Source organism: Staurois parvus, unplaced genomic scaffold, assembly GCF_062004578.1.
Source record: "Staurois parvus isolate SC_StPar_1 unplaced genomic scaffold, SC_StPar_1.0 ptg000172l, whole genome shotgun sequence".
Lineage (NCBI taxonomy): Eukaryota > Metazoa > Chordata > Amphibia > Anura > Ranidae > Staurois > Staurois parvus.
This window is the reverse complement of record NW_028317968.1, coordinates 4,260,401-4,285,620: the sequence shown is the minus strand read 5'-3', so window position 1 is coordinate 4,285,620 and position 25,220 is coordinate 4,260,401. Positions and strand designations below refer to the sequence as shown.

The window sequence follows — 25,220 nt, the reverse complement described above, 5'->3', positions numbered from 1 at the left end:
CGCGGCTGGATAGAGGAACAGGTAAGGTCAATGAACAACTCCGCGGAAGTAAGAGCGGGTACCTGTCAAATTCAGGTACCCGCTCCCCCACCCCCCCCAAAGGTCAGCAGTCATCTCTGTACTGTCCGCAGTCTCTGGTCATCTCCTGTACTGTCCGCAGTCTCTGGTCATCCCTGTGCTGTCCGCAGTCTCTGGTCATCCCTGTGCTGTCCGCAGTCTCTGGTCATCCCTGTGCTGTCCGCAGTCTCTGGTCATCCCTGTGCTGTCCGCAGTCTCTGGTCATCCCTGTGCTGTCCGCAGTCTCTGGTCATCCCTGTGCTGTCCGCAGTCTCTGGTCATCCCTGTGCTGTCCGCAGTCTCTGGTCATCCCTGTGCTGTCCGCAGTCTCTGGTCATCCCTGTGCTGTCCGCAGTCTCTGGTCATCCCTGTGCTGTCCGCAGTCTCTGGTCATCCCTGTGCTGTCCGCAGTCTCTGGTCATCCCTGTGCTGTCCGCAGTCTCTGGTCATCCCTGTGCTGTCCGCAGTCTCTGGTCATCCCTGTGCTGTCCGCAGTCTCTGGTCTTCCCTGTGCTGTCCGCAGTCTCTGGTCATCCCTGTGCTGTCCGCAGTCTCTGGTCATCTCTGTGCTGTCCGCAGTCTCTGGTCATCTCCTGTACTGTGTCCGCAGTCTCTGGTCATCTCCTGCACTGTGTCAGCAGTCTCTGATCATCCCCTGCACTGTCCGCAGTCTCTGGTCATCCCCTGCACTGTCCGCAGTCTCTGGTCATCTCCTGTGCTGTGTCCGCAGTCTCTGGTCATCTCCTGTACTGTGTCCGCAGTCTCTGGTCATCTCCTGTACTATGTCCGCAGTGTCTGGTCATCTCCTGTACTGTGTCCACAGTCTCTGGTCATCCCTGTGCTGTCCGCAGTCTCTGGTCATCTCCTGTACTATGTCTGCAGTCCATTAGTTCAGAATTTTTTTTCCTGTTTTCTGCCTCTAAAACCTAGGTGCGTCTTATGGTCAGGTGCGTCTTATGGAACGAACAATACGGTAGTTGCTGTCCGCCCACAATGCAATTAGTGCAGGAGGGCAGCATGGGCAGGCTGGATCACGTACATGTACGTGATCCATCCTAGCACACCACATCGCTGCCTTGACTGCTGTGTCCACCAGACACAGTGGATTACAACTCCTGGTACCCGGCGGCTTTGAGCAGCACAGGAATCAGGTGATCACATAGATCACAATGTTAACAAAGCTGTTATGAATGAATGTCATTCGAACAGCTGTGATTCCTGTAGAGTGATGCTGTGATTGACCCACAGCAATCACACGGTAACTGGGTCAACCACAGCACCCTGTACCATATTTTAGCTGTGGGCCAATCACAGCACACAATATTAATCACAGTTATGAATGTAACCCATTAAAACATTGTTGTTACAGTTATCAACATAGTAACTGCAATCAAAGTAGTACAGACATGGAACTACCTGATGAAACTATGTAGAAAAAAAACAAAGCAAAAATAGAAGAAACATTTTTTAATGTTTTAAAAAATTGAATGGTGAGAGTATGTTAAAAATAAATAAATACATTTTAAACTTTTTTTTATTCAGTGTCCCTGATCACTGCCACACCAGTCATATATGACAACGCTGTACTGCACTGGTGAGAGTATGTATATAAAAAAAAAATTGTGGGGAAAAAAACAAAACAAAACAAAAAAAAACCACACAGTTTAACTTCTTAATTTTTAAAATATTTTTCAAAAATATTGTGACAAAAAAATTATAGCTTCAAAAAACTCACCATGCCTCTTTCTAAATACCTCAGACTGTCTACTTTCCAAAAAGGGATCATTTAGGGGGCATTTTAATTTCTTCAAGATATAAGGTAGGCCTTCAGTACCTCAGGATTGATTTATTTTCAAATATACAGTATATACCATAGTTTGTAGATGCGATCACTTTCACACAAATCAATGAATGTACACTGGGATTATTATTATTTTTTTTTTTTTAACAAAGATGTGTAGCAGAATACATTTTGCCTAAATTTACAAAGAAATTAGATTTTATTGGAAATTTATAAACAGAAAGTAGAAATGTTTTCAACATTTTCAGGTTTTTTTTTTCATTTACATAGCAAAAAAATTAAAAAAAACCCAATGGTGATCAAACACCACCAAAAGAAAGCTCTATTTGAAAGAAAAAAATATAAATTTCATTCAGGTACAGTGTTGCAATTGCTAGTGAAAGTAGCATAGTGCTGAATAGCAAAAAATGGTCTGGTCATGAAGGGGGTAAAACGTTCCAGAGAACAAGTGGTTAATATTTTACATAGTTATGGCTGCAAAATGGGGACAGCATGAAGTGTTCTAGCAGTACCTAATTTTCTAACTAGAGTTACATTTTAAAAGAGTTATAGAGCATTTTAAGAGTACAAGCGAGAATTGGAATGTCATGAATACTGGTTTACCAATTTGTTTACTTTCGCACTGATCCATGGCAAAAAACATGGGAAAAAATGCATATGTCTTTTTACCATGTTTGAGGTGCATTTTTTTACAGGACATGCAACACGGGTGTGTTTTTGATGCATTTTGCAGCATTTTCCATTGATTTCAATGGGAAGGTGCATTTTTGGTGTAGTTTTTTTTTACCACACCAAACCTGCACAAAAAATGCAGCAAGCAAGATTTTAAAAAACACACCGGACCCACAACGGATCAGTGTGAAGAGTTCCATAGGAATACATGTTCATGTTTTCCTTCTGCTCTTTTTTTTTTTAACACAAAAAGTGGAAGAAAAACAGATCAGTGTGAAAGCAGCCTAAAATTGGAATTATGCTGAAGAACATTGGAATGTTGATAATGTCTGCAGTTGGCATGTTTCTATTAAAGATAGATAAGTAAAGCATTTATGCTTGCTTATATCACAATGTGCATTAGAAAGCTTGTTACAGAATAGCACTGCATATTTGTGTTGTGGTGTGTTGCTTTTCATCGTCAAATGCACCACAACTCACATCTGCAGTGCAATGTACTGCAACACCCAGATGCAAATTCTCTGTGTATTACAGCTCATTGAAGGAAATTTAACAAACCTAGAACAGACAGAATCTGGAGCAGCTGTGCTCGACAGCCAATCAGCTTTTAGGTTTAATTTTCAAACCGAGCAACCTGAAGATGGAAGCCGATTGGTAGTCCTGCACAGCAGCTCCATGTCCTGTCTGCTTCAGTCTTGATACATTTCCCCCACTGCAAAAACAAAACAAAATCAATGGGCTACCTATCAAAACTTGCTTCAATGCACAGAAACACGATATGAATACATAAGTACTTTGTAAAAAAAAACTCCACACACCACCTCATCAGACATCATAGCACACCTCCATTATTCACAGCATGATGTGCTTGGCATCAAGTCATGTTCTAGGCAAATTAAAAGAAAAAAAATTATATATATATATATATACACACATACACACATACACACACACACACACACACAGCTTTCCTGGAGCATTTCAGTCCCTGGTAATGCAACTGAAGCAAACAATCAACTATGGGTGGCAAAGCACTGTCAAAAGATCTCCGGGAAAAAGTTGTGGCCAGGTACAAGCCAGGAGCTGGATCCAAAAAAAATTCAAAAGACTTTATCAATGCCTAGAAGCACAATGAAATAGATTATTAAGAAGTGAAAGGTATTAACACAGACCCTCCCTTGGATCAGGACGTCGCTCCAAACTGGATGAAAGAGCCAGGAGGAAACTGGTCAGAGAGACTACCAAGAGGTCTACAGTAACTCTGAAGCAGTTGCAGGAATTTATGACAAAGAGTAATCATTGTGTGCATGTGACAACAATGTCACAAATTCTCCACGAATGTGGTTTGTATGGGAGGGTTGCAAGAAAAAAGCCACTCCTCAAGAAAGGCCACATGCAGTCATGACTGAGCTTTTTTGAAGATTCTGAGGCCACATGGAAAAAGGTGTTATGGTCAGATGAGACGACAACTGAATTATTTGGCCTCAACACTAAATGATATATCTGGGGGAAATCCAATACAGCTTACCATCCAAATAACACCAATCCTACAGTAAAGCATGGAGGTGGTAATATCCTGTTATGGTGATGTTTCTCTGCAGCAAGGACTGGAGCACTTGTCATGATAGAAGGAAAAATGGATGGAGCAAAATATCGTCACAATCTTGAAGAAAATCTACTGCCCTCTGTGACAAAGTTGTCAATGACAACATGACAATGACACAAAGCACACAGCAAAAATGACCACACAGTGCTTGAAGGAGAAAAAGGTGAATGTCCTTCCATGGACTAGTCAGAGCCCAGACTTAAACCCCAATGAATGATTGGAAGATGGCAATCCACAAATGGTCACCAACAAATTTAACTCAGCTTGAGTAGTTCTACAAAGAAGAGTGGGCAAATATTGCAAAGTCTAGATGTGCAAAGTTAGTAGAGACATGGGAATGAGGGATATAGATGTATACATATGGTAAAAATTTGTTTCTAACAGATGTTGAATTAGCATTTCTATCTACTATATTGTGCATGGATGAGCTGAGGGGGTTTCACCCTAAAGAGTTCAGCTCAGTGGAAGGCTGGTTTTTGTTAGATTATTTTGGTTTTATATGTAGTGCTATTTTTTTTTTTCTTTTTGTTTTCTCCCAGTTTGTCTTTTTTTCAAAAAAGCGGATGTGGAAAATGTTGTGGTTTGGAATCTATGTTTATATCTTCGGTATACATGACTATGTACCCTTTTTACATTGTAAAGCTGTAAATTGTTGATAAAACACCACACTCTGCTGGAGATTGCGGTTGTATGATTATATGTATATGTGGATCCAAGCTTCAATGAAAAAAAAGGAAGTAGAGACATATCCCAACAGACTAAAGGCTGGAATTAAAGCAAAAGGTGGTTCAACAAAATACTGACATGGAAGGGAGGGAGAGGATCTTTTTCCCAACCCAGGGATTCTTTTTTTTTTTTTTTTTTACAGTTTTCTAACATGTTGGTGTCTTTCACTTGGATGTTATACAGCTAGATAAAACAAAAACTGTGTCTGTCTTCATTTCAGGCTGCAAAGCAACAACATGTGATTATTATAAAGGGGGCAATTCTTTTATATACCCAGTGTTGTGTGTGTGTGTGTATATATATATATATATATATATATATATCAGAAGCGGGTATGAGATATAATCACAAAGGAAATGGCTATGTGAATGACTATATGAATTATTTTTCTGATTGTGCTCCTGCTGTCCCCTACCATGAAAGATCACCATGCACAAGAGTATGACCTGATTCACCAAATTTATTAAAGACATGGTTGGAATGCAACCAAGGTCCCAGAAGCATCTTATAAGTATTTATTTATTTCAGATACTTCTATTGCGCTGCCAATTTACGCAGCACTTTACATATATATTGTACATTCACATCAGTCCCTAACCCTCAAGGGGCGTACAATCTAAGGACCCTAACTCACATTCATACATACTAGGGCCAATTTAGACAGGATTCAATGAACCTACCAGCATGTCTTTGGAGCATGGGAGGAAATTGGAGTACCCGGAGGAAACCCACACAGGCACAGGGAGAACATGCAAACTCCAGGCAGGTGGTGCCGTGGCTGGGATTCAAACCAATGACCCTAGTACTGCCAGGCTGAAGTGCTAACCATTTAGCCACTGTGCTGCCCAGATTCTAATACACATATGAATACATTCAAAACATTTTGATGCACGAAACAAGGATAGCAATTTTGTGGGTGTGTATTGCTCATCTACAGAGTGCTGAAAGATTATACTGTGTTATCACAAGAAGCTCTCTTGAAATGACTTTAAATCAACAAATACGCAGAGAGCTTAATGTTTACTCAGTCTTAGACCTGTAAAAAAAAGGTAATGTTCTATTCATTAAAATGTGATATTTCCAAAAATGTGAATCATTTTCTAATTTTTACAATTAAATGGTTTTCAAAAAAATCTAATTTTGAATCGATGATAATGTCTTGTATTTAACATTTTAAAGAGAAAAAAAACAAATGCAGTTTCAATAGCTTATTTAACTTTGTGAATTACTCAATAGTAAAATTAACCCAATTGTGAATCACCCCATTAGTAAAAATTAAACACTGGGGCTTGGAAGTCAATTTATTGAGAGATATGTCTGACATGAGTTACTAGAATTTTTGACCAATTCTGAATTTAATTGAATGTTTATAGGATATTTCATCAGAGGAAACTTTGTGTAGGCTCTTATGTTCTGGTGAATTAATTAGCCCCATGTTGTTCAGCATACTGGAATGTGATGTAAACTTGGCTGGGAAGGTCAAGATGTCACCATGTCTGAAATTGGGATTTTCTGCTTCTCGTTTTTCATTACATAAATGGTGAAATGGTAAAGGGAAGAATTGTTGAAACTGGCAAAAAGGTCACTGAAAATGGGAATGTGTTTTTTGTTTTTTTTTCTTTTTAATCCAGTCCATGAAGGTCACTTCAATCAGACATGCTTCAAGGACAATGACCACATAGAACTCCAGCAGGGTAGTGTCTCAGTTGTGGTTCTTGGTTTAAAAATATGCAACTCCAGATTTAATTTCCATTGTGAAAAGACATATTGTTAGCCGTTTTTACAAGACAGAATATGAAGGCTGAAAGCATAATTTGTTAGAGAACTCTTTCATAGGCAGAAGCTATATTGTTTATGGCTGGACAGAGTTACTTAACTGGGGTTTGGGCTTCTACACAACATGGGTCATGCTACTTAATCACTTTCCCTTCTGAGGATTTACCCCCTTTCCTGATCAGGCCATTTTGTGCGTTACGGCGCTGCGTTACTTTAACTGACAATTGCGCGGTCATGCAACGCTGCACCCAAATTAAATTTACATTCTTTTTTCCCCAGAAATTGAGCTTTTTTTGGAGGTATTTGATCACTTGTGTGTTTTTTATTTTTGCACTATAAAAAAAAAAAAAAAAGACCAACAATTTTGAGGAAAAAAAATACATATTTTGGACTTTTTGCTATTAAACGTCCAATACATTTTTTTTTTTTAAATCACATTTTGTCATAAATTTAGGCCAAAATCTATTCTGCTATATGTCTTTGCTAAAAAAATTCCAATACGTGTAAATTAATTGGTTTACGTGAAAGTTATAACGTTTACAAATGACGGTATATATACACTGGAATATTTTAAAAACATTTTTACTAGAAATGGTGGCGGACATTCTGACACTGGAGGAAACTGACTTGGTGTCGCGGACATCCCCAGCGACACCAATACAGTGATCAGTGCTGGGAAAAAAAAAAAAAAGCACTGACACTGTATTAATGGCACTGGGCAGGAAGGGGTTAACATGAGGGCGATCAAAGGGTTAACTGCTTGCAGGGAGTGTTTTATTATGAGGCAGTGTCTGTGTGCTTCACTGTAAGCACACTACTTTGGATGGCTGGAGAACTGTTAGTAAAGAAAACAGTTCTCCTTCCCGTCGGAGATCCTTGGTAATCACCGGGCGCTAATTAGTAATCACCGGCCGGGACCCGTTGATTGAATGGTGGCACGGGTAGGGTGCTCACCCCCTACCCCGAAATGCGAAATCACGCATACATACACGTGATTTTGCACATCTGTGCCAACCTGTAGCAGTATTTCTGCTATAGGGTGGTCTAGAAGAGGTTAAAGCAGTAGTAAATAGAATAAACAAAAACGAAAAAAAAAAAAAAAAAAACACAATCTGGTTCCACAGGGTAAACGCCATAATGTGCTAGTATGCACTACATACTAACACATTATAACAGACTTCCCTGAAACACGGATCCTTCCAGTGGCATTCTGTCACCACTGACAGGAAATCCATCTTCACCCAGGAGTCATAGCTGTGGCACAGCTCTCTCAAAGGAAGACATGCCATCCATTGAGAACGCAGTGCGCAAGCACTGGTGACATTACCGGCTGCTAAACATTTACAGTAAATATCTCCTTAACGGTGCATGAATTTCCCCACTAAATTCTACAAGTGGTTCAAATTTACTATTGCTGTTCTCTAGCTGGTCTAAAACCACTTTTGACCTAAAGGGACGCTTTTTGGATGCCATGGACATTTCTCAGTTTTCAGGCAGAAAGAACAGTAAAAATGCAGGCAGGGCACAGGACAAAGCACTAGGGACAAAATGTATGTGAAATGGTTTGATACAGTAATGTTTTATTATGTGATTTTAGTGTATTTAGTGAATGTCACTTTTTGACATTTTTAAATTTCCCGCCGTTCCGTCCCCGTACATCCTGACGTCGCAGGGAACGGAATCCGGAAGGCAGATGCCGGCATCGGCCGGAGGACATGGCCGGGGACACTGCAGGGGGAACAATCGCAGGAGCGAAGGACAAGGTAAGTGAAGAAGAGATCCCGGAGCAACGCTGCAGGGTATTCCCGAGTGTAGCTCGGGGTTACCACTTGTGATGCTGAAACTTTACCCGAGCTACACTCGGGAATACCTTCAGGGAGGTAATAGCGTGCAGCAACAGCCCTGAAGGGAGAGTCTTTTCTCCTGAAAAGACTTGATGTACTTGTCATTACTCTCAATAAATGCCACCTAATCTACCATCAAAAGTGCACTCTTCTAGACATCGGGAACTCATTGTATATGAGGAGGCAGTGGTACTTAACTGATGCTGGGTACATTTGGTGCTCAACACTACTGGAGGAAGGCAGAGTTTTGTGAATAGAAGTTTTGTTCTTCTAGTGCTAAATTAGAGTTTCCCCTTGAGATCCCCATGAGCATTTAACAAAATTCAGCATTAAAAAAGTCACAACTGTTTTAAATAAAAAACCTTCGTGTGACAGCACTTTCCTTAATCATTATTTACAAGTATTGGCAGTCATAATTTCTGATTTTCAATGCAATTAATATATCAAAAGGACAGAACTACACTGTGGTAACATTCATATAAATAGACTGTTAGATTTCTATGGAATAATGCTCATTATTGCTACAGAGAGCAACTGTTCATTTTTATTACAACGGGGAGAATCCCTGAGTTTAAAGCAGCGGTAAAATACATTGTGTACAGTAAAAACACAGTGGTAAAATGATTATCATGTAATACACTGCTGATATTGGACTGCATATGCATCTTGGTTACATTAAAAAGAAATAGAAATTTTATTATTTTAGATTTGCTCTGTGCAGAAAAATGTACACTAATATTCCATATACTTGTTCTGTTTATTATATATGTAATAACTCACTTTTTGTTGCATAGCGTTTCCTGCGCTGGTTTACATAAAGTGGTCTATTAAACAGCCATTTTGTTTCACTGTCATCTTTCATTCCACATCGTGGTAAGTGCATTTGATGTACTGTAGCTTCATCCAGGTGTCCAGTGACTGGAAGGTGAGATGATCGCTGGAAGTCTCTGCAACATATCAATGTATTTAACCAGCTAGATTAGCAATTTCAAAGCACACAATGTTAAATGATCAAGTAACCATGTGGTCTGCAATGGTGTTAGGTGTTGATGCTGATAAAAGAGCATTTGTTTCAACAAGCAATTAAAAACTGATCATTACACACAGAAAAACCTTGAATTTTAGGACAATCCTTACATAGAATATCATTCACCCACTGTGCTCATCACACATCAGCAAATTTGGACAGTTTGGATAGTCAGTTGTCAGATATGGTTACACACATAACTAAACAAATATCCAGACTATACAGGAGGTCAAGGCATAAAATGACCAAAACTATGGTAAGGTAATCATTTATAATTAGATTTCTTTATCGCTCATGTTATCCATTCAGAACCAATCAAGAGTTTTTGCTTTCATACCATTCAAGAGGGTTTTTTCATATATTTAGATCTACAATGGCAAACCAGTCATAAAAATTCCAATATATATATATATATATATATATATATATCTCCATCCTGTATCATAATAATAATAATATTATTATTATTATATAGTCACGGCTGGATTTACATAATAAACTAACTGGCAAGGGTGTTAGACATTTATGCCCAAATAATTTAAAGTGTTACTAAACACAAAACAGTAAAATCAACCTGTATATGCAGTAAAGCATGCTTGTTATACTTACTGTGGAACCTAAGGGGTTAATCATCTGCATTGTGTAAAAAAAGCCATTTGATCCTTACTGCTCTGTTCCTCCCCTTGTTCAAGCGACCACCTCTTATCTCCTGATAAGACAGACTGAACCGTGGGCATTTTCCACATGCTCAGTTTGGTGTGAATTGCTAGAGAGTTTTTTTTTTTTCTTGGGAGAGTGCATGTGATCAGCACAAGGCCAATCAGCACTTGTCAAACAGAGGTCAGGGGTTTTGCATTCTCAGAGCAGAAAGAAAACTCCTCCTGGAAGCTTTAGCTAGTGCTTGGCTGAACACTGATAGAAGCCACAAGATTGCTCTAACTGCTGAGAAAAGGTATTTAGCAATTAATATTTACTAAAATAATTGCATTTCCATGTTCTATGTACTGTGGGAGACCAGATATAGTGAATGCAGGGTCCAGGGTTTATGAACACTTTAGGCATCAAAAGATGCCTTCTTTTAAATTAATATATTTATTACATGGTATTTTGTGCATAACTTGTATCATGATTAGGAAGCTTATTACCGTACTCACAAACAAAAAAACAACTTTAAATTTTGAGTTCCTACTAATTTTGTGCCTAAGATCATCAGAGATAGTAAAAGATTACTGTACTGCAATGTGAACACTTTGCAAACTTTACGCCATTATGCTGTTTATAAACCTCATGAATTGAAAAAGTACAGACACTTGGCCATCACACCTATATTAGCATAACACCCTCCACTCTTCTGGTTTAGCTTTCCACAAGATACTAAAATGAGTTTGGAAATTTGTGCTGATTGAGCCATAAGAGCTCTTGTAAGGCCTGTACTGATTTTGGTTGCGAAAGCCTGGTTCACAATTGGCATTTCAATTCATCCCAAAGGTGATAAAGGATCTGCGCAGACAGTTCGTGCTCTTCCATACACACTCACCAAATCATCATCATGTACTAAAGCACTTGAATAGAAAAAGGCCATCTGCAAGCTGCTGCCACAAGTTGGAAGCACACAATTGTCCAAAAATGTATTTGTATTCGGCAGCATTAACAGCATCATTTAAGAGACACAGTGAAATGTAATTATTTGGAGGGGTGTCCACAGATGTCAAGTGTCTACAAACCTTTGGTCACATGACGTGTATATGAAGGATGACTTTAGTAACATTTATTTTTTTATGTTTCAAGAGTGTACATAGTCAAAAACATGCTAAAATGATACCATCTGTATTTATAACAATTATATCAGTTTGGGGTTTAACATTTACCAGCCTAGCCAACACACTACATCAACAAGCTCGAATGAGACCAAAAATCAGATTCCACTACTCCCTCTAAACAAATCCTAAATTGGGTTTCTCTACCAACAGTATGTATGGCCAATGTACCCTTTACTTTTTCTGTATTATTTCTCATTGTGGAAGGATTTCTGTGTCACGGTGTTAGTTTTGTCTATCAACATTAGGTGGAATGAAGTTTCCTGAAGACCTTCTCATTTGGGGGCTAATGGACAGCAAATGCACCAGAATGGTCTTCTTGACAGCAGAAAACATAAAATTTCCCATCTGTTTAAACACATGGCTCTTCAGTTCATTTTCACAATATACAGTACATGGCGGATGGAAGGGCACAATGGCCTGAGGATACCAGTGGCTTTACTCATGTGTAGCACTACCACCTTAGGGGCCACTGGATATGAATTGGGTGCTCCCATGTTTTACATGGCCAAGCAACAGGCATTTTCCACACCTTGCGCACAGGAGTCAGCAAACAGTCTTCGAGCTTGGTTTTGTGTTTTAGTTTTTTTTCATTAAGGGGTTGAACTTGAATGGGGTCTAGGGGTATATGGGATGCCCAAGGAACGACTATGTAGCGACTATGTACAAAAATGTAAAGAGCACTACAAGCTTTCTAGTTTACCTCCTCAGACCTTGGATGATTCCTCACCCAGCTGCCTGAGCTCCCTGGGCAAGGGGGGCCCTAGAGCTGTCAATTTAGAACAGTCCCAGATGAGAAGCTAGTTGGATCTTGCACCTGACTGCCCTCTCCCATTATTTGGCCCAGGGGGGTGTAAGAGTACTCACACTGTCCTCTCCTGTTAGCTTAGTGGGATGGTGGCTGCCTACAGGCCTTATTCTAGGCTGGCTCCTTCCCTGCTCCACAGGCTGTCCTCCCCAGGAGACACTGACGCAGTGAAGATCCTCTTCTACAGTGACCTGCCTGTAGGTAGGTTCCCCCTCCCAGGCTCCTCACTTCAGCCTCTCTCAATCCATCTTCCACCCGACACTGTCCACCTCCCCCCAGGCCCTGCCACATTTGTGGGTTGCCCTGGTCACCATGCCCTGCCTCCTGCCAGGGGATTGGCCAAGGTTCCCCAAACATGCAGATATGGGATTCCTCCCCTCTCCTGCTCTAGAAATCTCTCAGGTTTCTGGAAAGGTGGGAGGGCTCCAGAAGCCCTGACCTGTTAGAGCCTCTCAGCCTGTTCTGAGGTAACCTCACTACCTCACTCCCAGGCTGACTCATCCCCAGGCTAATCTACCAAACTAACCTAGAGGGCATTACATCTGTAAGAAACAGCATCTTGCCAAAAGGCTGAAATAGTTGGGCAGTGCAATACCAAGTAGATATACAGTAAGTAGGATGTGCAATGTTGCATTTAGCAAATTTATAATCAAATTAATGAATCTCCCTCCAAGATTTGCTAATGATGGCATGCTTAGTGTGCAGCGAACTCTGTTGGAGGGTTCACCAAGCATCTTGAGATGTGAACTTAGTAGTTTCCTATTTCGAGATGATCTGCTGAGATAGAGAAGGTAAGGGTATGCAGCGTTTTTTTCCCAGAAGATATAACCAGAAAAACTGCTTTCCTCACATGGGTTATATAGGACTTAGTATAGTTCAGAAGGTATCTTGAGTGTCTGATGAGGGTGGAACAAAAGTTTTTAATTTAAAAAAATAAAAAATTGCAAGTAACCCCATGAGACTGAGATCATAATTGCATGTATATTTATAATTTAATTTCTTCAACAGAAGTGTAGTAAACAAGTCTGCCAGCCAGAAAAATACATCTTTCCTCCTACATCCCTTGGCAGTTATCAAATCTTCATGTGGCCGAGTCTCTTCCCTCACACACAGCTGGTCAAAGAATGCCCTTTTATTGTGCCAAATTAATGGCAGCTGTTCTTTGCCCTGGGCTAAACTCTATGTGCACAGTGCAAACTATTTAGTGAATAAAATGCACACAATAGAACCAGCACAAGATCTTCGCTTTAGAAAAGAATTCTAAATTTAATAAATTATGAGTAAATGTACAGTAGGGAACATTAGTTCTTGTATTACTATATGAAAACGGTCATTTTTTGACTACAGATTAGGCTCGTTCAGACCAAATCTGACTTTGAAATCGTGCAACTTCACTTGAATTCCCACGATTTCAAAGTCTGATGTCAGTGCGACTTGGAAGACATCTTTGCAACTTCATGTACAGATGTCTATGCAAGTCACATGCAAAAAGTAGTGAATGAACTACTTTCAAAATCGGTCGCACTGATTTGACCGCTTACATTGAGAACAATAGGGGGGGGGAACTTGTCATTCGATTTGAAATGATCAAATTGCATGGCAATTCGCAATGGTGTGACTAGGGACTTACCATCATTAACAAAAAGGGAAACACAAACTTGCATTATTGTTACTTGTTCCCTCAGACTGAGACCACTCCAAGATGTTGGATGGCTTAAGATGTTTAATGGCTAGTATACACCTGTGCAGTCAATCTGATGTATTTATTTCCTAGTCTTCAGTTGCGCTGTATCACAAACCAGCCTCCTGTTACACATAGATGCGACTCCTAGAACTACAAAAATCAGGGCAGCAGAACTGCAGGAAAAGAGGGTTCCCTTAACTGTGTAAGTTTTGCCTGCAGCTGGGCTTTATTAGGAAAAATAAGAGCTTTCATTTAAATCCTTATTGGGTAGTGTTGCTTGTTGGTGACTGTTTAAACAATCAGAGCTATGTAGCTGTTACACATACACAGGACAGCCGAAAGTGAAGAATACATAATGAATCTACATTAAGGGGAATTCCAAATCACTAGATAGTTTATTTATAAGATTCTAAAAGATTAAGTTAGTAGTGCCCTGAGCAAAAAAAAAAAAAAAAAGTGCAAACATGGCTTTTCTACAGGGTAGCTGGAATGTGGAAAAGTTGTAGGAGTGATTGGCAGGGATCAAGCACAGGCGAAAAAATAGAGGTAATGACATGTTAAATAATGTAATATAGACAAAGTAAAAAAAAAAGATGGAGAGAAATAGAAATGCAGCAGAAAATCTTAAGCCCTGTACACACCATGAGAATATCGGACAAACACTTCCAGCAAACTCATTTTAGGGCCTCAAATATCAGGAAATAACCAAAATGGATATAATTTTGATATATGTAAAGAATATATTTTAAATGTATAGTAATAAACAAGTTGTGCTGTATATGTGTTTTTTAAAATCTATTTTATGTATCGCCATATATAATGCATGCTAATGTGCTTGCACCGTAGAAAAGTTATACAATGAACACCGCTTTTAAAAAAGTCAAAGTATTTGTGAGCTCTTAAAAGCATAATAAATAGAGTTCCTTTATTCTGAAATAATGCTGCTTATAAGCTTGATGATTGAAGGAGAGAGATGAGCCCAGTATTCTGCTCTTCCCAGTAACAGGCTGGGAAAGAGACAGGACCTGTAAGTGCTACCTAACTACAGCAGAAAACACCAGGTCTCCTGCCCTGCCAAACAGAGCTGTGCTGTGTGGTTGAGCTAAGTAAGGCTTGGTTCACACATTTGTGGGTCAGGCACAGGGGCGGACTGACCATTTAGAAACTCGGGCACTGCCCAAGGGCCCGGGGTCAGTAAGAGGCCCCATGAGATGCCCCTGGTACCTTTTTCATAGGCTTTTTTGAGTTTGGGCAAGGACACAAGGGCCCCATGATCCCCTATTGCCCAGGGGCCCCATGAGTTGTCAGTCCGCCCCTGCCTCAGGCAAAACATGTTATGCTTTAACAGACGTGTTGGGGCACCCCAAGCATTGGAAGACAAGGCGCATTTTCAGGTGCACAAAACCGCATTTTGAAAACAGGGTTGGGGACCTTTTCCTGCAAGTAGAGTAACCCATTCAACAGCAGCAAATGCAGCACGCGAGACCCAGACAAGTGTGAACCGAGCCTAATTCCTAGCATTGTATGAAATAAAATCCTTTAGAAGATAAAACAATCTTTTTATGTCGCTGTCTGCCTGGAGTTCAGTTTAAAATGGTTCCATTACCCACTCTCTCCCATGTCAGCTCGAAGATGGAGAACTGAGTGATCACATAACTGCTGATCGCTTAGTTCTCAGTCTGCTCAGAATATACCGCTCTCCACTCTGCTCCTGCAGCGTTAACAGGAGCGCCTGGCAGGAAAGGGGACAGGTGCAGCCGGCTCCAACTCTCAGCCACGAGGCGAGAGGCAGAGTAACCCACATGGAAGAAAAATATATTTTAAATATATTTGAAAAATACTCTTCCCAAATATATTGACATATATTTAAAATTCTACACTTTTGGCCATATTCAATATATATATATATATATATATATATATATATATATATATATATACACATATACATACATATATACACACACACACACACACACATATACATACACACATATATATACTGTATATACACACACATACTGTATGTTGAAATGGGATATTACAAAATATATGAAACATTTTAAAAAATACACATTTTCAAATATAATGTATGTCTATAAGAATACAAATCTACATTTTTTGAATGCATTTACAAATATATGTAAAAATATATGTTGAAATGCATTTTTTATATATTACAAAATATATGAAAAATATTTGTAAAAATATATATTTTTTAAATATATTCTTCAGATTTTTTTTAACATATAAAAAAGTAATTTTAACATATACTTTTACATATACCTGTAATGTAAATGTAGATTTGTATTTTGAAAGACATACAGTATATTTTAATGTATTTTTAAAATTTTATGTATTTTTAAAAACATTTTTCATATATTTTGTAATAAAAACGCATTTCAAAAAAAAAAAAAAATTATATATATATATACATACATACATATACATACATATACATACACACACACACAAATACACATAGATAAATATATTGAATATGGCCAAAATTGTAGTATTTCAAATACATGTCAATATATTTGGAAAGAATATTTAAAAAAATATATTACAAATATATTTTTCTTCCATATGGGAAGCTGTCAATTAGGCAGCTGGGTGGATCCCAACAATGTTGGCATCCTTTCAGAGCCTGGAACAGATCCACCACCACAATTCTGGGTCACAGAAGAGCAAAAGCAAGAGCACTCCTGTGACCCCAGAATGAAGTATGGCCTAAAAAGTTTTGGCCATACTTCTCTTTTAAGCAGTAATCAGTAAGAATTATTACAACTGCAGTCTCCGGCTTTGCCATTCATCTCCAATGCTGAAACTGGTTATGTGATGGATGCAGGGAATGTCTAACTTGTTTGGCTGATCTGTATCCCTGAGCAGTGAGATAGTTTTGAAGCCTGCTGAGACATTTCCTGTCTGATCTCTCTGTTCTAGCTTCACATAAGAGAACCAAGCCACTAGGAAAATGAGGACAGTTTCCTTCACCATTCTCTGCTAGCAATTCAGTTGTAGAATGATAGAAATGAGAGGGTGTCTGTTATATGAAAAGCCTGCTGACCCAGACCCTAAATTACATAGGACCACTTAATCTAAACCTTTCTGTTCCCCAAGCACCTAAACATAGTAGCATCTTCATAATCAGCTTTATTGATGGACGTCACACCCATGATTTACCTAAAATATGCAAAATTGTGATAACATGAAAATTAGTGCCGCACTCCACTATCAATAAAACAACTTAAAACATCTGCAAGAGCGCGGGACTAGATTGTAAATTTGTTATATGTAACACATTTGTATGGGTATGGTGTGAGCGATTCACAATCTCATTTACTGTATTTACTATTTGGAATTTGTATTTAGTTTAGCAGCTCACAATAATTTTTAAATTTTTTCATGCAAAACTGTGATGTTACTGATATGCAAAGTGTGATTTTTTTTGTCAAAAGTGACTAAATTATAATTTTTATCTCTAGCTAATCCCACAGGATTCTGGAGGAATAAAAGGTGTCTTTGATGTGGTTGTTTTAACAGCCTAGATATACCTTCTACATATTGTGTGAGAAGCAAAACGGTAGCACCCAACAGAGTAATAACTGGGCCTTTGGGAAAGTGTGTAGCACAGTTATATTTCACCACTGATAGTAGAACACATTTTCCAATAAACTCAAAATAAGTAACAAATATTGCGGTGTATTAGTAGTTCACTTTAAGGCTACGTTCACACTAGCCTTGTGTGCAGGCGGCAGAGAGGCGTTTGGTAAGCGTTTTTACCGCTTCCCAAACGCCTCTGCCAATTCTGCACATTACAGCACATGGTGCTGTTCTAACGGGAGCGTTTGCGTCGCGTTGCGTCGCGGCAAAACGAACGCCTCTGGTCGAGTCAGGAGGCTTTGAAGCCTCCTATTCTCGTCTATGGTGCCGCTCCGCAAACGCCCGGCCGGCGGTTGCGGGGCGGTTGCGGGGCGTTTGCGGAGCGGTAACACCACTCAAACTGCATTATAGGCGTTTGTGGGGCGTTATTAACGCTCGCCAAACGCCTAGCAACCGCCGCTAAACCGCGCATGCGGCGTTTGCGGAGCGTTTGCCGAGCGTTAAAAAACACTCCGCAAACGCCGGACCAACGCTTGCCAAACGCTATAGGGGCGTTTGGCAAGCGTTGGCAAAACAGCCTAGTGTGAACGAGCCCTAACAATCTCCTAATGCCAGGGCACGGTCTGCATTATGTTTGCAGGTAGTTCAAATTCAAATGATGTTCCCACTAGTTTAATTTTCTAGGCCTGGGCCCTACTGGCTTTTCAAAATTTCACGCATTGCTGTGACGAATAAAATCCCTCTTACATCACTGGTTCATGAGCATCATTGGCCTAGAGGCCACATAATGTAAAAACTGCCTAAAATATATCCAGAATTATTTTGGGACTCAAATGTTTTCACAAAAAAAACACCCATTTACAAATAAAAGCTGACAATTACAACATTTGTGTTTTTTTAAATGCCAGAAGCTACTCCCTTGCCTGAGCAAAAAACTGTGGATTATAATTTCAAACTAACAGCCATAAATTATGGTCATAGACAATTCACTAGGTGTACATTTCCTTTGTGCAAATATAAAAGCTTATGAAAACACTATGACAAGCAGGGATCTGCTGCTCAGGGACTGAAGAACTGGACAATCCGAGCACTGGGGCTAAGGAAACTAAGCCCTTCAACCTGTAAGGCCCCATTCATATTTGAGCAATAAGGAATAGCAAACACAATCGAGATTTTACCCATGATTCTAAATTGCGGCAAAGAGCGATGCATGTTTGGGTGCCATTCATCCTAATACTCCCCAATAGTTAAATACTTTTAAAGAGATGCAGACCACGCAGCATTTTTCATTAAAACACAGAGTGCACCAGAAAAGTGGAGTTACTCTTTAGTGCTCTGTACACAGTATTCTGTACCTGAGCAAGCAAGTAAGCCTGAGTCTGAAGGGTATACAGAGGAGAAACACAATTTCCATTTACATACACTATATTGCCAATAGTATTGGGGCACCTGCTTTTACATGCACATGAACTTTAATGGCACCCCAGTCTTAGTCCGTAGGGTTCAATATTGAGTTGGCTCACCCTTTGCAGATATAACAGCTTCAACTCTTCTGGGAAGGCTGTCCACAAGGTTTAGGAGTGTGACTATGGGAATGTTCGACCATTCCTCCAAAAGCGCATTTGTGAGGTCAGGCACTGATGTCGGACACGAAGGCCCGAGTCGCAGTCTCTGCTCTAATTCATCCCAAAAGGTGTTCTATTGGGTTGAGGTCAGGCCAGTCAAGTTCCTCCACCCCAAAACGCACTCATCCATGTCTTTATGGACCTTGCTTCGTGCGCAGTCATGTTGAAACAGGAAAGGCCTTTCCCCAAACTGTTCCCACAAAATTGGGAGCATGAAATTGTCCAAAATGTCTTGGTGTGCTGATGCCTTAAGCGTTACCTTCACTGGAACTAAGGGGCCAAGCCCAACCCCTTAGCAACCCCACGCCATAATCCCCCCCAACCAACTTTACACTTAGAACAATGCAGTCAGGCAAGTACCGTTCCCCTGGTAACCACTAAACCGAGACATGTCCATCGGATTGCCAGATAGAGAAGCATGATTTGGCACTCCAGAGAACACGTCTCCAATGCTCTAAAGTCTAGTGGCAGCATGCTTTACACCACTGCATCCGATGCTTTGAATTGTGTGAGATGGGGAAACAGCTCTCATTGTTTGAATACTGCTTGTGTGGAGTAAATTAAATGTTTTGACTGACATTTTGCAGTTTAGCCACAAGATGTCACTGTTTTTCTAACACAGCCTCAGACTGCATAGATATTTCTATATTCATGAAGAGGTGGAGTTTTCACACAGAGTTGAGAGAGAACAAGATGAAGAGAGAGCAGCCATGTTCTGGAGAATGGTGAATGAGGGGGGCCGTGTGAGCTGAGAATCTGATGACATCCAGGTGTGAGAGCATCCCTCCATAACCAGAGCTGCAGCTAAGTGAAGCTGATGAGATTGCTGCCAGGAATGCTGATGAGAGCAGAGGAACTAAACAACATATACGGCGAGACCGCATGCTTGTTGGAGAGACATTTGTTCTATTCAGAATCACCAGCGGATGCAAAGCAGACCCGGGTCGGTAAGATCGTGCACGCACCTCATTTCAGTGTTGGCGCCTTGAGTCTGAGTCCAGGCCTATAGTTAGTTAGTTAGGGTCTCTGTTTGTGTCAGGCCACAAGTGTTGTTTCTGATCATTGGAAGGACTCCACAACTTAAAGTGACATTTCACATTGGAGAGCTGATAAAATCCTACAAACTCAAGCCAGACTGGCGTTTTGCTCTGAAGGAATACTCAGGCACGTGCTACAGGACCAGTTATGGGAGAGGGAATACTGTAGATTTGTGTAAGATTGTAAGCTGTTGTTCTGCACCACAGGCTAGCCTATACCATACACCCATACACTGATTCCTGCTCTTTTAGGGTAATAACAGGTAAGGTTGTGCCCGCCAGTAGGTAAATTACTACTCTTTCTACCTTCATCATCAGAAGGCACCGTGCTGTGCAGCACAAGGGTCTCACCCTTTGGGTTGGGTGTATGTAAATTTATTGTATGTTTCCAACATTTGTGTTTGTGTTTATTTGCCATATCTAAGTAAAATTCTGCTGTGGCAAAAGCTGGTGTTGGGGTTGCTTTCCTCGTTCGTGACTTCACTATATCCTGGGGAGCCCACTTCGGTACACGGCCTACAATTGCACTTGGCGATATAAGGCTTGGATGCAGCTACTTGGCCATGGAAACCCATTCCATGAAGCTCTCTATGCACTGTTGTTGTGCTAATCTGAAGGCCACACAAAGTTTGGAGGTCTTTAGCTATTGACTCTGCAGACAGTTGGAGACTTCTGCACACTGTGAGCTTTAGCATGCGCTGACCCGGCTCTGTCATTTATGAGTTGCTGTTGCTCCCAGTTACAGTGGATATAACAAGTCTACACACCCCTGTTAAAATGTCAGGTTTCTGTGATTTAAAAAAATGAGTCAAAGATAAATCATTTCAGAACTTTTCCACCTTTAATGTAACCTATAAATTGTACAATTCAATTGAACAACAAACTGAAATCTTTTAGGGGGAAAAGTAAAAATAAAAAAATTTAAATAATACGGTTGCATAAGTGTGCAAACCTTTAAATGAATACTTTGTTGAAGCACTTTTTGATTTTATTCCAGCACTCAATACTTTTGGGCATGAGTCTATCAGCATGGCACATCTTGATTTGGCAATATTTGCCCAATCTTCCTTGCAAAAACACTCCAAATCTGTCAGATTGCAAGGACATCTCCTGTGCACAGCCCTCTTCAGAGCACCCCACAGATTTTCGATCGGATTCAGGTCTGGCCTCTGGCTGGGCAATTCCAAAACTTTAATCTTCTTCTGGTGAAGAAGCCATTTCTTTGTTGATTTGAATGTATGGTTTGGTCGCTGAAGTTTCTCTTCGTGTTCAGCTTTCTAGCAGAAGCCTGAAGGTTTTGTACCAATATTGACTGGATTTGGAACTGTTCATAATTCCCTCTACCTTGACTAAGGTCCCAGTTCCAGCTGAAGAAAACCCAAAGCATGATGCTGCCACCACCATGCTTCACTGTGGGTATTATGTTCTCTTGGTGATGTGCAGTGTTGTTTTGCACCAAACATATCTTTTGGAATTGTGGACAAAAAGTTCAACCTTGGTTTTATCAGACCATAACACATTTTCCCACATGCTTTTGGGAGACTTCAGATGTGTTTTTGCAAAATTTAGCTGGGCTTGGATGTTTTTCTTCGGAAGAAAAGGCTTCCATCTTGCCACTCTACCCCATAGCCCAGACATACTGTATGAAGAATATGGGAGATTGTCGTCACATGTATTACAGAGCCAGTACTTGCCAGATACTCCCGCAGCTCCTTTAGTGTTGCTGTAGGCCTCTTGGTAGCCTCCCAGATCAGTTTTCTTCTCGTCGTTTCATCAATTTTGGAGGGACGTCCAGTTCTTGGTAATGTCACTGTTGCGCCATATTTTCTCCACTTGATGATGACTGTCTTCACTGTGTTCCATGGTATATCTAATGCCTTGGAAATTCTTTTGCACCCTTCTCCTGACTGATACCTTTTAACAATGAGATCCCTCTGATGCTTTGGAAGCTCTCTGCAGACCATGACTTTTGCTGTAGGATGTGATTATTTTGCACCCTTCTCCTGACTGATAGCTTCCAAAACATCAGAGGGATCTCATTGTTAAAAGGTGTCTGTGGACCATGGCTTTTGCTGTAGGATGCGACTAAGAAAATGTCAGGAAAGACCTTCTAGAACAGCTGAACTTTATTTTGGGTTAATCAGAGGCACTTTAAATGATGGCAGGTGTGTACTGACTCCCATTTAACATGATTTTGAATGTGATTGCTTAATTCTGAACACAGCTACTTCCTCAGTTATAAGAGGGTGTGCAGACTTATGCAGCCACATTATTTTAGTTTTTTATGTTCACCCCCCACCCCCAAAAGATTCAGACTCTAGCTTTTGTCAGCTCCCACTCTAGTTTTGAACATTCCGCCATTCATTCCTATGGGACCAATTTCACCGCAAAAACACCGATATTTCGTGAACCATTCGGCAAAATGTTCCACAAAGTAATAGCACACCAATTGGGAACAATCCGTATGTTTCGGTATATTACTGTCTATGTAGTGTAAAAACTGTGGGAGGAGTTAGGGTGGTAAATTTGGCTATAATAAGAAAATATATGTGAGATAACAGTAAGTGGTCTTGCCATGCAAGAACACTTAATAATTCAAGAGGGAAAGAAGCCAGAATACTGAAGTCAAAACTCCGGATAGGACACAGGAATAGATACACATAGAATCAGGCCCTGACTACTACAACCTTGGCAAACAGATTACACCAGAAGTCTCAAAAAACACAGACACACTCTTGAAAGTATGTGGCATAAAAGTCCCAGTCAGACTTCACCCAGTATAATTCTGCCCTCTCATTAATACTTCTCATGCAATCCCTGTCAACTCTTTTCATTCTTTAACTCTTCACTTCATCCTCCACTGCCTCCACCCACTAACTCACTCACTGCCCAAGAGATTGCCAATCACTTCAAAAATAAGATTGATGCAGTTCTTAGTAAGATCTCCACTGTATAGATATCACCCCCACTGAACACACCATGTCCACCTGCACAATCAATACTACCCTCTTACCTCTGCTACCATAGAAACGGTTGATAAACTTTTTTTCTAATGCCCACCTGCCTCCCAGACCCTGTTCACTTGCAACTACTACAGTCACCCCCTTGCTCTATCCTGCACTCTCTAAATCACATTTTCAATCTCTCCCTCTCTACTGGCATCCTACCAAACCCTAAAAACATATGCACTGATCACCCCATAATTTAAAAGTCCTTGCTAGACCCCACTAGTCTTAACTTAAGACTCCTTGCTCCAATTTACCTTCAAACACCTTGACCTCCATGACTTTGTGTGTTCTCCTCTCACCTATCTCACCACACCTTCAGTGTCACAACTCTACCTTCTCCTCTTTCCGACAGAGTCTCCCAAAGTTCCATCCCCTGACCTCTTCTATTTTCAATCTACATTTCCTTCCTGGGTCAGCTGATAGCCTTCCATGGCTTCCAACACCATTTCTATGCTGACAACACCCAGATCTATCTTTTCACCTCCCAGTTCACCCCATCAGTCTCCTCACAATGGACAAAGCAGTATGTATGTCACAACACTTTCTCAAACAAACAATCTATCCAATCACTGTCCATCTATTGCTGCCTCAACTTCTGTAATCTCCAAAATACTCCCTTTTTTAACCAACACCATCACAAGACTACTAATTCACTCCCTGGTTATCTCTCAGCTCACTTTTGCAACTTCCTCCTCATTGGCGTATTTTTACATAGGCTATCCCTCCTTCAGTCCATTATATTCCAATAGTGTTGCCAGACCTATCCACCTTACCAACCTTCAGTGTCTGCTACCCCTCTCTACCAATTACTCCATTGGCTTCCAATCATCCAAATAATAAAATTCAAAATACTAAAAATCACCTTCAAAACTCTGCCCCATCTTTATCACCAACTTTGTCTCAAAATACCAAACAAAGTGTTCTTTGCTCCTCCCAATATCTTCTGCTCTCTAGCACCTTTTTCACCTTCTTTAACACTCTGTCAGGGCAGGGTCACGCACTGACTGACGACAACCACCGCCCACAGACCGGAGTCCCTCAGGGCGTGGAGTCTAAGTCCCAGGCTGCCCTTCACCAGGGCCCCTGATGGGGATGGACTTGACGCAGCAAGGAACCAGGTCGCGGCCCCCGAGACACCCCAGCTGCGGTAATGGCCGCCGCCAATGGCGTGTAGCTGGTAGGGACCAGATAGACAAAGAGTAGTCTGGCAGGCCGGGTCGATAACAACGGGACAAACGGTACAGAACGGTAGACAAGAATAACAGGTCACAGGCCGGGTTCAGCAACGGAAGGTCAGATCAATAGAAAATGCAGAGAATGGTCAGTCAAAAGCCGAGTCAGATTCCAGGAGAGCCACGAGAGTATAAACAGAGCTATAGTCACACTAACACACAAGACACGAATGCAAAGGGCATGTGCGGACAACAGGCTTTTATGTGATCAACCACACCCCTCTAAGGGATGGACCGCATAGACCTGAAGGCATAAAAGACTCCCACCATGCTCTCCAGAAATCCAAGATGGATGCCAGCACATGGAGCTGCATAACCTCTGGGAAAAGGTAGGACCTTGACACACTCACCTCCAGATCTTCTTCAGAGTCTTTCACAATCTGCCTTAAATAAGCACTGCCCTCACTAAAGATGGCTTCTGCTTATGACTTTACTACCAACTTCTTGCAGAACTCTCTTTACTATCTCCTGGTCTGCACCAGGCCTGTACAGTGTATCATCAGGGAATGTAACAAACGTGGTTGATTTTCTACCCTGACTGATATACTACCCCTCTGTGACCTCATCTTATTTGCAGAACTTCGCACAGGGCTTTAATCTATAACATTTCAAACATTAAATAGCAGGCTGATGATACTATCTCTAGAACAAAAGCAGGTAGGATAATAAAATAACAAAGTTAACAGATTTGTTATATATGCAGGGGAACATTGAAGGTATTAGGCAAAGCTGAAGCTTCTAATACAGGACATAAGGCTCATCTGAGCAGATATGTACTAGCTAATATCTATTCGTTCAGCAGGTTTGGCAAAAGGAATGCAATCACTTTCACAGATTAAAAATTAACTTAAAAAAAAGGAAAGTAAAATCAGATCAATATAAATAAAAAAAGGA

General features: G+C 40.6%; 1 protein-coding gene across 1 annotated transcript in view; it reads right to left on the bottom strand.

Annotated features, from left to right (window-relative positions):
* MMP28 (matrix metallopeptidase 28) overlaps positions 1–25,220 on the bottom strand; it is a 99,720-nt gene that overhangs the window by 36,091 nt on the left and 38,409 nt on the right. Inside the window, exon 3 of the mRNA XM_089676597.1 lies at positions 9,263–9,429. Within this exon, the coding sequence (XP_089532723.1) occupies positions 9,263–9,429 (167 nt within the window). The remainder of the gene's footprint in view (positions 1–9,262; positions 9,430–25,220) is intronic.